Source organism: Dipodomys ordii, unplaced genomic scaffold (assembly GCF_000151885.1).
Source record: "Dipodomys ordii isolate 6190 unplaced genomic scaffold, Dord_2.0 Scaffold70, whole genome shotgun sequence".
NCBI lineage: Eukaryota > Metazoa > Chordata > Mammalia > Rodentia > Heteromyidae > Dipodomys > Dipodomys ordii.
The window spans coordinates 6,522,091-6,535,425 of NW_012267286.1; the positions used below are offsets into that span (position 1 = coordinate 6,522,091).

Genomic DNA, 13,335 nt, shown 5'->3' on the forward strand with positions numbered 1-13,335 from the left:
CCCCAATGTGCTCAGGTGCTTGGTACTGTATAGACTTTCAAGTGCATCTGTCAAATTTTATTGCTAATATTTGTTCTCACTTTCACTAACATAAAATTCATAGCACAGTGCATATTTGCATATAATCACCAATGTATATGTTTTGCTAAATCATTTACTGAGTATGATATAAAAATGCCTCATTTTAAGTATAATCAGGAAACGTCTCTCATTTGTAGAATGGCCATAGGAACCAGAAAAATCTCAGCAACTATAGCAAATAGATTCTCCTGAAGAGATTCTGAGTTTCAAGAGTCCTCCATTTTAATTTTTCATATAACCCATAGAAGAGATGTGATATATATGCATGTACATATATATATGTATATATACATACATATATGTATATATACACCTGTCTCTTTTTTTAGTTACCTGTTGATTAAAATGATGTGATTAACCCATGGGTTTGAATAATGTGAAGTCTTACTCTTTCTATATTCCCTTTTCCTAGTTAAAACTTAGAGTATGCTACAACCTATGAATCATTTTGGAATTATATTTAATAAGCCATAACATCAAAATTTTAGATGAATAGCTTAAAGATACTAAGATGCAGTATGATTTTCTCTAATTTCTTAAATTTTTTAAAATTATCTTTAAGTAGTTGTATAAAGGAGTTTCAAACTACCATACCAAGTTATAAGTGCAATACATTCCAATCACTGTCACCCCTAAAGTGCAATATGATGTCTCAAGTCACCAAGGAAAGCTAAGTTAGCCATAGTTGAGTAGTGTTATCTTCAACTAGAGTTTGTAAAGATTTTTCTGAAGTAGTTTAAGTTTCCATTATGAAAAGTTCACCGAGGATGACAGTTTTGTAATTGTTTTTCTTCTTTTTCATTACAGGGTCAACCGGGTCCGCAGGTGAGTAAACCCTTCTCTAACCAATTCGCTACTGTATAAGATTCCACCCCCCACTCCCACTACCAGTGTAGAGGTTTTTTCTGGAGTGTTTGTCAAAGAAAGCTCTGAGCTAGGAATCATGACACCAAATATGTCCCAGGAGGAAAGTTCTAGGGCCTCTCTAGGGCTGTGTGAGTCCTATCAGCTGTTGGGGCCAGATGGCAAGTTTAACAATGCACCAGCCTATAAAGAAAAACTCTTTAACTGATTAGAGTCAGTGCCCCAGGACTTTAATATGAGACTGGATGACTTCGTTCACATCGGGTACAAGCTGGTTTGCTGGTTTGATTAGTACATGATTAATCATGTACTAATCATGTTGTTGTAAATCCTCGTAGCCTTTGATTATTTAGACTGTGATCCTACTAGCTTCTTTTGATTTGGTGTGGACAGACACGGACTTTGTTCTCCGTTCTTCAATATAAACCAACTGTTGCAAACATGATTTACAGTTCGGCATGAATGCAGTCAACAGAAAGTCTTTTGAGCCGTAAATCATATTGAAGAACAATGCTGAGCCAGTTTGAGAGAGCAGAAGAATATGTCTAAAAGATGGAAATGCAAACAAAACAGCAAAGTCAGGCACCAGTGATGCACACGGGTAATCTTAGCTGTTTGAGAGATCAGGAAGATCACAGTTCAAGGTCCACCCGGGGGAAAAAAAAAGATTCTTAAGATCCCATCTCAATAGAAAAGGCTGAGCATAGTGATATTTTTCACCCCAGCTATGACAGAAAGCATAAATAGAAGGATGGTGATCCCAGCCAACATAGACCCTAAATAAGAAGGGTGTGGTTTTAAAGGGTAGAATACCTGTGTAGCAGGTGTAAAGCCTTGAGTTCAAACCTCAGTACCACCAAAAATAAAAAACAAAACAAAAAACCCTAGGTCCTCAGGTATAGCGCATGAAACTTAACAGACTCAATAACAACATGAATTATAGCCTGTCAGATGGTATGGAGGAAGGAGGCAATGTACTTACCAATATTGACCTTAAGAACAGTAATGCCCTGTTATATAACAAAACTCTGTGTTCAACTCCTTCTATCTCTTCCCCCCTACACCCAGTGTACTGGTTGCCGCTTTTGCCCTAAACTGCTGTTTTCATGGTAGCTTTGTAGTCAAAGCATAAATTATCTATCATGCAACAATATCCATACTAAATCAACAACAACATTATTTGTCGTTTTTGTGATCTTGATTTACCAAAAAAAAATAGCTAAGGGAAAAAAAATCTACATACTTCAGTAGGAAAGTCCCTAAGTAAACTCATGAGGAAAAAATTGTCTTTAAATTAGTTAATTAATTTGGAGGGGGGTGGGTAGCAGGTCTCCAACTGAGAGCCTTACGCTCATGCTTAGCTTTCTTGCTCAGGCTGGTATTGTACCACTTGAGCCATGCCTCAGCTTTTTTTGCTAGTTAATTGAAGTAGAGTCTCATAGACTTTTCTGCCTTGGCTTGCTTGACTATGATCATCAGGTCTGAGCCTCCAGGGTAGCTTAAATATGCATTAGCCACCAATATGTAGCCCAATTACTTTGTAATTAAGCCAGGCACTGGTGGCTCACGCCTGTAATCCTAGCTACTCAGGAGGCTGAGATCTGAGAATTGCAATTCAAAGCCACCCTGGGAAAGAAAGTCCATGAGACTCTTACTTCCAATAAACTACTAAAAAAGCTGGAAGTGGAACTGTGGCTCAAGTGGTAGAAAACTACTCCTTGAGCAAAAGGGGAAAAAATCCTGCAGAAGTTCAGGCCCACGACCAGACTCCCCTGCAAAAAAGTTTACCCCTCTGTACAGTATTTTCACAATAAAAAAATAGCAAATGTTTTCATATTGAAAAAAAATTGAATAGCTATGTTTTAATGGGACAAAGACAAAAGTAAAGGTATTTATCATGTATTATATTTAAACTTGATAACAGCCCTGAAAATTTTCTCTCATGCCCTCATATCTATCTGTAGATGTTTATTATATACAGTATAATACATGAGAATTAATTGCCCTTCATTCTGGAAAGTCATTTGTGTCTGGCTGCAGACCTCTTGGTACTTCTGTTCTGCATCAGAAGCTCTTGTATGTCCTGTATTCTAGCAGTATCCTGGAGTAGGGCTATACAAGCATGCTATCAGCCAAAACAGAGAGTGGAAAATACAGATTGGTTTGAAAAAGACCTGGAAAATAGGACTTAAAGTCAATATGAGGAATGACAGACAAATAGAGCCACACTATACCATGTACGTTCGTGAGAATGGAACCTGGGAGCTGGAGGAACGGCAGGGGAGCGTTGGGAGAGATGGAGGAGTAGCCAGGAGGGGTGACTTTTTAATCAAGATGTGCTGCACTCATAAGCAGCATAACTCCTTAGCACAGTAAAATTAGATACAATTTTGAAAAGCAAATTAGGTATGGAGATGTTCAACAACATAGCTGTAAAAAGTGACATACCATCATAACAAATCTTGAATACCAGCTGCAGTTACTAAAGCAGACTAAAGATAATAAACCAATGCAAGAAGCTAAGTCTTTACATGAGTGCACCCGTATCGTTTTCCAAAGAAACTTCACTTTCATGTATTAAAATAGTTTTAGTGCTTTTCATTTACTATTCAGTCATTGTTACCTTTGCTCTAAGATTTTTGCAAATTATTTTCTATACACTCTCCTATCTGTCTCTATGTTTCATATTCAACAGTAGCTACTTGACTTTACCAACTCAATTCCTCTTGGAAATTTTCATTTGCAAAAAACAACAACAAAATAGACCTGAAAGAGGATTTTTATATGCAAGAACAAATTCTACCAACATTATGAACATTTAAAAATGTCCCACATAAAAGATGCAATTATCGATGTTTCTGGTGACATCTGCCATTAACACTTTGCTGTGAACCTACTTTTTTCTTGCATAACTATAGATAAACTATAAATTATATCTGTTTAATATGCATCCTTTAGTACATTGAGTGAATAAGCAAGCAATACACATTAAAAATGGAAATGAGGTTCTGTGGGCTTCAAATGATTGAAAGATATCGTTTATACAATTACATTTCTCTTAAAATGTCCCTGTGATGTTATTTGACCACTAAAAGTGAATAGTCCTAGAGGATGTACAGTGTCCTGGGAGCTTATAAGCTTATAATTTGAGGAATTATCTCCTTTTTTCTTCCTTTTCTTTCTTTGTGTGTGTGACTTAAAGCACTATCTATTTTTTTCCTTAAAGGTATCAATTTTTTTAGGTCTAGATTATATAGCTAGTTGGAGGCTGCCATGTCAGCATGGAGCTTCACAGCCAGCCTAGACACAGCAGTGTTTAAGACTCTGCAGTTAACCAGCAAAGAGCTGGAAGTGGAGGTGGGATTTAAGTGGAAGAGCACTAGCCTTGAGCAAAATTCTAAGGAACAACCCCCAGGCCCTGAGTCCAAGCCCTACTCCTGGCACACATGTGCACACACATACACAGAAATTTAATTATTCATTTTCTAAATTTTGGACCCAGGATTTCCTATATTTTCCTGCTGAGCTTGTTCATCTAAACCCTGAGCTCTTTGTGTGTGTTGCCAGCTCTGGGGCAGGGAAGGGCACAGACATTGCAAAACGTGTTCCTTCTCTTCTTCTGCATGCTTTTGCAGCTAAGTAAAGGAGAAGAAGGCAGAGAGTTTGTCCTCTATTAAAGAGTATTTCCAAAAATGTTCTCCCTGAGTCCTCCAGCCCAAATGAAGCACTCTCCCTGAGCTGGATACTTGCCAGCCCTGGCCTCTGTGAGCTGGTTCACCTACACAATTCTGTGTCCACACCCTCTGTTGCTGGCCAGAATCATGAGAGCTTGTTTTGGAGATTGTCAAGTCCATCTTCAAACTCAGTTTTCATGGTGGTTTGTTTCTCTGGAAGCAAAAGGGTATTTTTAGTTGTTAGGATTAGCGTCTTGTGGATTAGGCTGGGAAAATAAACCATATTTCTATTATGATCCTTCTGGAAAGATACAATCAGATTTCTACACAGCTAACTTCCAAAATTGTCATAACTATTTTGAGTTGAGGGCTTGGATATCCTTTGAAGTTTTTTTTTTTAAGATTTAGACAGAATTGTAATGATCAACTTGTTACTTGTGTGCAAATGTTTATGTCAATGAGATGTGTTGGGGTGGTATTTTTTTTTGCAAAAGTTATACATTGTTCTCTCATTCATCTCTGTGTATATAGATGTATATGTATTGCTTACATTAGTTATGGGAGTATTTAATTGTTGCATTTCCACATGTGTTTACAATGTATTCTAATCTCACCCCTCTATTACTCTCCCAGCTTCCCATCCCCTCCTGCCTAAAAAACAATTTTGGCAGGTTTTATTGTTCTGTTTCCATAGCAGCAAACAATTTACTTCTACCATATTCATCCTCCTTTGTCCCATGTCATCTTATTCACAGCATTCTGTCACAGGACTCTTCCATACAGAATGAGAAGCTCAATTTTACTTCTGCGTCATACATTCCTTCCTAAGGGCTTCCAGATTAATGGGACTGGGTTTTTCTTAATAGACTGATGATAAATTACAAACAAGTTTATAAAAAGAAAGTTGTCTTATTATTCAGTGAGTGGTTCTGGTCATCTTCCTAAAGCTGAATGACGATGACTTAGATGGAGTTAGAAATGATTTTTAAGAAGACTGGAAAGTAAAAGACAGTGTGCCCCCAACTACAGGAATGGTACAAACCTAGTAAGAAGGGAGGCCCCAGGGAAGATAGTGTCCACATAAACAAACTGATGAAAGAAAAAAAAACATGATCCTTAAACCAGAAATTAAATGGTAGAGTATAAATAGAAATGATGTTCCTGAGAAACCATTGACTCAAAGGAAATGAAGTTCTTGCTGAACCAGTAGTTCATTCCTGTAACCCTAACAACTCAGGAGGCTGAGATCCAATAACCACCAGAAAACCGGAAGTGGCTCTATGGCTCAAAGTGGTAGAGTGCTAACCTTGAGCAAAAGAGCTCAAGGACAATGCACAGGCTCTAAGTTCAAGCCTGAGAATTGGCATATGTATGCACATACACACACACGTTCTTGGAGAGCTACAATAAAGTGACTAATGTCCCTCATCAAAGTCATGAGTGAGAGGGAAAATAAATGACAGAAAAGGATGTGTAACAGCAGAAAGACAAAAAAGAAATTAGAAAAGTGATGGGTGAATATGTGTCTTTCAAAGTGAGATAATGAGAACTATTCAGTGTGTCACAAGAACAGCCTGGAGCCAGTTCCTCCTGCTTTAATCTGTTTTGGTCACACTGGTGACCCCACAACTTTAAGCCTCAGTGTGTGTACATAGTACTTGATCTGTGCAGCTTCTGATATTCATGCTTAAAGAAGAACAGAGGCTGGGCACCGGTGGCCCACACCTATAATCCTAGCTACTCAGAAGGCTGAGATCTGAGGAACACAGTTTGAAGCCAGCCCAGGCAGGAAAGTCCATGAGACTCTTATCTCCAAGTAAGCACCAGAAAACTGGAAGTGGTTCCAGTGGTAGAGCAGTAGCCTTGAGCTGAAGAGCTGAGGGACAGCGCCCAGGCCCAGACTTCAAGCTCCACTAATAACAACAACAAAGAAAAATGAAGTGGAGGAGGAGGAAGAGAGATTTCTAAGTCAGTTAGATCATAGTTCAGATCCTAGCTCTACCATTTTGTCAAATACAATGATGCCATCTTGGGCTAATGATTCTGTCACCCAACTCTTCCCCCCCCCCACATCTGTAAATAATCAGGTCTTCTCTCAAAAGCATGGTGTAGCTGGGATAGCATGTACGAGTATTCAGAAAATTTAGTTGCCTTCCTCCTCTTTACTCTCTTGGTTTATTGGAGTTACTTCTTTTTCCTTATTGGTTTTATTCTGTTTTCTGTAAGAGTCTCACTGTGTCTCCCAGTCAGTCCTGAAACTTGACATAATCATGCATGCTGGCCTTAAACTTATGATTGTAGTTACTTTAAAAAAAAAATTGTGCTGGTCCTGGAATTTGAACTCAGGGCCTAGGCACTGTCCTTGAACTCTTTTGCCCAAAACAAGCCCTTTACCGCTTGAGCCACAGTGATACTTCTGGCTTTTTTGGTGGTTTATTTCAGATTAAATTCTGATGGATTTCCTGCCTGGGCTGGCTTTGAATAGCGATCCTTAGATCTCCGCCTCCTGAGTGGGATTACAAGGATAAACCACTGATGCCTGGCTGTAGTTGCTTTGAAAAGGCATCTTTTCTCTGTTTCTGAAAAGATTCCATGATCTTCAAGACAAGATTTTCACTTCTTTCATCTTTCTTATCCTCTACAACATTTACCATAGTTCCTTACACATAGCAGGTCAACAAATATCAAATTGTGAATAGTAGATGTAATAGGAAAACGAAGCTGAGGGAGAGAGGAAATGATCAGTGTTCCCTCTTTCTAAATGCCAAATCATGTCATAAATAATGCCACATAGCTGGGTGCTTGTGGTTCACAACTGTAATCCTAACTACTCAGTAGACTGAGATAGAAAAATGATGGTTCAAAGCCAACCTAGGCAGACAAGTTTGTGAGACTCCCATCTCCAATTAACTATCAAAAACCTAGGGTGGAGACATGGCTCTAGTGGTAAATGTGTCAGCTGAACAAGAAAGCCAAGCAAGTTGAGAGGGCCTCAGTTTAAACCATTATAAGTAAATACATATGGACATGTAAAACAAGTCTTTTGACATTTTCTAGGGCTGAGACTTTACTGAACAGGCTCAGTATCTCATTTCCACATGATGTGGACAGTTTATATATATTTTATTTCCTTGGATTCTAGTAGTTTATATTGATATTCTTTACTGAGAATGAACAGATAAATAGTATCCCACCCAGGGACATACCTATATTTTTTTTAATTTTATAAAACTTTATTTGTAGAGGTCAAGGCTTTGGCTTTGATTTTTAACAATCAAGACTATGGTTAAAACAAAAAGTAGTACATGGTGAGTATGTGTCCTACCACATTGCTTCAACATCAATATCTTCTCACAAAGAACAACTCCAACTTGTTAAAATGACTTGTTTTCTGAAAATATCCAGAAGAGATTCTGTCTTGTACTTTTGGCAGAGAGACGGGGGGAGGCACATGGGGGGGGGGAGAGGGAGAGGGATATACACATTGATCTTCTCTTTGCCCCAAATGAATTTGTAGGTGTCTTTATCAGAGAATATCAAAACAGCAAATAATAGCCGCTGTCCTGAGTGAAGGCTACCGTGCCTTAGCAAGGCCACTGGTCATTTGTTTGTTTCTTAATGAAGTTTTTAGGGTTTCAAAGCTCTCCTCATAACTTGGCTCTTGACTGTGGACATAAAGTAGCTATAATTCCCTTAGCAATCTGGGGTGCATGCTGTCATTCTGCATTACTCAGTGAGGAAGAAAGGCCAGAGGACCCACAATCCAACACTGGTGAGCACTGCATAGAGAGGTGCTCAGATGCACCAGGCTTTCATCCACTTGAAAAAGATGGAAGATGGCAGTTTGCTTTTCCTAGTTTCCTTTTCCTTTTTGTTGTTGTTGTTGATGATGATGATGTTTCGTGCATTTTTCTTTATTTCCTTTTCTTTTTCCTCTGTCATTGCTATTTCACGATGCTTTGCTAAACTTCTCCAAACTTAAGCTGTGTCTGCCTTGGAAGGAATGATTCCTGGCTAACATATTCTATTTGGGGGGACAGTATTTAACTTCATCTTCGTATGTTTTAAATTATCTACTAAGCTCCCTCTAACCTAACACTTTAGCAATTCCCATATTTCATGTTTGTCTTCCAATCCAGAGGTTTTCAGAATCTTAGAGGCTGAGTTTGGGGGCACAAAGAGGACAGCGGGCTGTTCTGAGAAATTTGAGAAGCCTGTGTACATGTGTGTGCGTGTATATATGCGTGGGTCTGTGTGTGCACACACATGTACATATGTGGAAGGCCTTGATTCACCCATTATAGCTAGAACTTTCTGATGAAACCATTAATGTACTCTGGCTTGAGTAAATTGAGCCAGACTCTCCAAGTGTTACCATCCCCCATTATCTGTATTACTTGGTGGTAACATATATAAGGAAAATGATCGTGCAACTCATTAATGTTTTAGACTTTGGGCATTTTATTAAATAATACTGGTATGAAAATATGAAAGTCTCCATTGTGCTCCAGGTGGCTTATATTATTAAGAGTGCACATAGTATAACAGCTTGTTTATTTTATTCGAATCCACATTGCTTTATTTTTACACAGTCACTTGTGTATTTAAAGGGTATAATATCAGCTCGGAGTTGAAGTTTCGTTTAGAATTCTCTCCAACTGAAATCGGTAGAAGAACTTCTGTTACCAGCTTTATGCTCTCTTCCTTGTTAATGTATTGTTCTTGATTCCATCTGGGTTAAGGTGAAGAATGTGTGGGATTTCACAAATGAAGAAGTTAATCCTTCACTGCTGTGCATCTGCAGGAGCTCTTATTCCACAGGCCACTCATCCTTGTGTCCCAGAGTGTTGATATATAGAAAATGTGCATTTGGGGGGTTGTTGCTGAGGACTGAGCTCAGGGCCTCACCACATGCTAGTCACATGCTTTACTTTTGAACAGTACTTACCACCACAAGTTTTTGCTGAACAAACCCATAGTATTTAGTACTTTGATTTGATTTCTAGGGCAAATATTCTTTGAGAAAGGTAGCCTTAGTTATACAAAAGGGGGTTTCAATCCAACATGTCAGTACCATGCATCTTGATCAGTGTCTTCCTCGTCCATCTTCTCCCCCCTCATCCCAACCCCTCCCCACACCTCAAGTTGTCTCGCTCCATTTTCATCTGTATATATTGGATGTCATGACTGTATTTTCCCACCCTTCCTCTTGCCATATACTTGATGGTGAAATGAGTGAATCTACTGAAAATACCAGATTTTAGCACCTCTGTACAAGGAGATGGCAAAGGATGATGTGTGGAGTTCAGGGCCAGGCTCTGACACAAACTCCTCTGTACTGCTTGTGAGCTGTATGACTTCGGGGCATGTCTCTGCCTTTCCACCTTCAGTTTTGCCCTGTCACATAAAGGTCATTGGTTTGACTTCACACATAACTGAATGCAACAGTAAACAGCACACAAGTCCATCATTCCAGGCCTGGACAGATGCCTACATGCCTCTCTTCTCTCATAAGCACTTACACTAAAACTAAGCTGTAGAGACTTGATCTTGTAATTCATGTATAGATGTTTCAGATAAATCATTTAATCCTAGAGTATAGAAATACAGAACTGAGCACAGTGGTACTTGCCTGTAATCTCAGCTAACTCAGGAGGCAGAGTTCAAGAGGACCATGGTTCAAAAGCTGGCCTAGGTGAAATGTTAGTGAGATCCCTTTCCATTTCAATAAGCAAGGTAGATATGGTAGGGCACACCTGTAATCTCTGCTCCGTGAGAGACATAGGTAGGAATAATCAATGTCCCTGATTGGCTCTGAACCATAGTACAAGAGCCTTTCTGAAAAAAAAAGGGGGGGGCTAAGGATGTGAATCAGTGCAAGGTCCTGAATTCAAAACTCTAGTATCCCGAAAATAGGAGGAGGTGAAGGAGGAAAGAAAGCAAAGACAAAGTCATGAAAAATGATCATCATTTCATCATGCTTAAATATGGTCATTTATGCCCAAAAAACAGTTGTATGTACATTTGAAGGTATGCACAATATCTCTATAAAAATTGCAGTTTTTATTCAAAATTGCAATTTTGTTTCTTCAGCTGAAGCCAAGCCCTATTAACTCACACCCATAATTCTAAGCTATTGAGTAGACTGAAGTATGATCAAGATTCGAAGCCAGCCTGGGCAGACAAATCCTTGAGAGTTCTAGTTCTTTAGCCCACATTGCCAAGTCAGACGTTTAAAGGAGCTGTGCTGTGAGGGCTCCTAGCAGATCATCTGATGATGGTGTCATGATGACCACTGAGTAGATGGCATATGTAGAGATACCAACATCATTCTGAGGCTAGCTGGTATTCAGGGCTGGAAGAGGAGAGGTGGTTTATGGGAAACTGGGCAAAAGAAGGCAAAAGGGAAAGCAAACAGCACATTATAAAGGACTTGGTGTGCACCACTGTACTCAATACCAAGTTAGAAAAATTAATCTGATAAAACTGTGTAGGATAGAGTATTGGGAAAAGGTCAGGAGAGACTGAGGCTTGTACCAGGGGCAGACATGGGAAGATGGGCATAGACTTGAAGGGATATTGTAGAAAAGCTATTCTATAGGGCTTAGTGTTTATTAAATTGCCTCAGTCATTTCATATCTTGGCTTTGCTAAACAATATTGCATGAACATGGTTGTGCTGGTGGCTTTAGTGTGGCCTGGTTTTTGGTCATTCACTAAATGTCCAGGAGTGGATTGTTGGGTCAGAGAGAAACACTATGTTTAGTCTTTTGAGGAACCTGCATACTGCTTTCCAGAGTGGCTGAACAAGTTTACATTCCTACCAACAGTGTGGCGTTCCCTTTTGGCCACATCCCTACTAGCACCTGTTATTGCTAGTTTTCTTGATAATTGTCATTCTAACTGGGGTGAAGTGGAATCTCAGTTGTTTTTTGTTTTGCCAGTCCTGGTGCTTGAACTTAGGATCTAGACACTATCCCTGAGCCTGTTTGTGTGCAAGGCTAGCACTCTACTACTTAAGCCACAGCACTACTTCTGTCAATATTGTTTTGATTTGCATTCTTTTTATAGCCAAAGATGTTGAACATTTCTTCATATGTCTGTTATCCATTCTTCTTCTAAGAAGTGTCTCTTTAAGTCTCCAGGGTCCTAGTAGCTTATGCTTCTAATCATAACCATGGGAGGCTGAGATTGGGGAGGATTGAAGGTCAAAGCTAGCCTAAGCAGAGTAAAAGATTGTGAGCCTTTGCGATCTAGGTGTGGGGAGGCACACCTGTTTTCCTAACTCTGATGGGTAATGTAGGTGGATCAAGACCCGGGCACATGCCTGGACAAGAAGTGAGACTCTATTTAAAACTTAAGCAGCTTCAAAAAGGGCTAAAGTTGTGGCCCAGCAGTAGAGCACTGACCTAGCAAGTGCTAGGCCCCCGCAAAGACAAATAAATACATTAAATACTTAATTAAAGATAGCACTGGGGGTTTAAGCTCTTAGAGTAGCAGTGCATTTAGAAAAAATAGTTAAGTTGGAACCTTTGTTGTGTGGCAGACAAGACATTGAGAACTGGGGCTTGAGAAGGTTGAACTTGAACTTAGGACACATCTACCCTGGCTCAGAAATCTGGTTAGCAGTAGAAGTGAAGGATTGCATTTTGGGAAAAAAAAAAAAGTGTAGGACATAAGGCAGGTGGTGGTCGGAGCCTTGATGGTTTACTTAATAGCTGATGAAGCAAGTGGATTGAAAAGAAGAAAATTGTAGGCACAAAATTGGACATTGGGGGCATTGATGGGTTTTGTCAGACTTCGTCCCCAAAGCAGTAATTCCTTTGGCTGCAGGTTAGGCTGAAGTAGGCCTTCTCCACGCTAGAGGATGAGTTTAGCAGCTTCCCTTCCGCAGCTCTTTCTTGCCAGTGCCTCCCTCCTAGCCCTCAATCCTCATGGACTTCAGTTCATGGTCGTCTGTTTTCCGGAGAAGACTTAGCCAGTTCTTTCCACAAATCTCAGTTCCTGTCTTCATGACTCATCTGTTCTTTGGAGAAGTTGGTAGATGCCCTAGGAAGAGAAGCGGCTAAAAGACTACTTGTCTTAGGAGAGCGAGAGGCAATGTATTTGACAACCATGGAGAAAAATCCAAGGTCATGATGAGTAAGGAGATTCAAGTGGGAGAAAGATGCACAAGGCCAGGCTGGAGAAGAATGAGCAGGGGGTTAGTAGTAGATTACATTGACTCTTCAAGAGCAAGGGAGGTGGTAGCAAGATGTAGTTCACACTTGGGGATTGTGTCAGTCGTAGAGACTTGTGCAAACCTCTGGAGTTCTCAACATGAAGGATAAGCAGCTTCTATTGCATATAGTCTTGAGATGCATGCTCGCTCACTGTCTCTCTTAACCTTGCCTGACTATTGTTTGTATTATTTGTATTATCTTTATTTCATTTCCTCTGAATATCTTCTGAGTGTAGAAGGGGCATCTTAATGTCAACTGCATGTTACAGTATCTACATTGCTTTATAAAACAGCACACGTGAAGCAAAGAATCAAACTGGCTTTCCACTCTGGTCCTGAATGCAACCTGCACCAAATGATGTTGGAATAAATGCAGGGCTTAAGGATGGATGTAATTGTGAGTACATCTGAGTCACACTGAAGACAATACTATAGACCGATATTACTTCTGTAATATTAACTGTAAACACAGGGGCTCTTAGAGAACAGTTGACAC

General features: G+C 39.6%; 1 protein-coding gene across 2 annotated transcripts in view; it reads left to right on the forward strand.

Annotated features, from left to right (window-relative positions):
• Positions 1–13,335, forward strand: part of Col25a1 (collagen, type XXV, alpha 1) — a 417,880-nt gene that overhangs the window by 249,105 nt on the left and 155,440 nt on the right. For both annotated transcript variants that reach the window (XM_013023761.1, XM_013023760.1), the window contains exon 5: positions 889–906. In XM_013023761.1, coding sequence (XP_012879215.1) covers positions 889–906 — 18 coding nt within the window. The remainder of the gene's footprint in view (positions 1–888; positions 907–13,335) is intronic.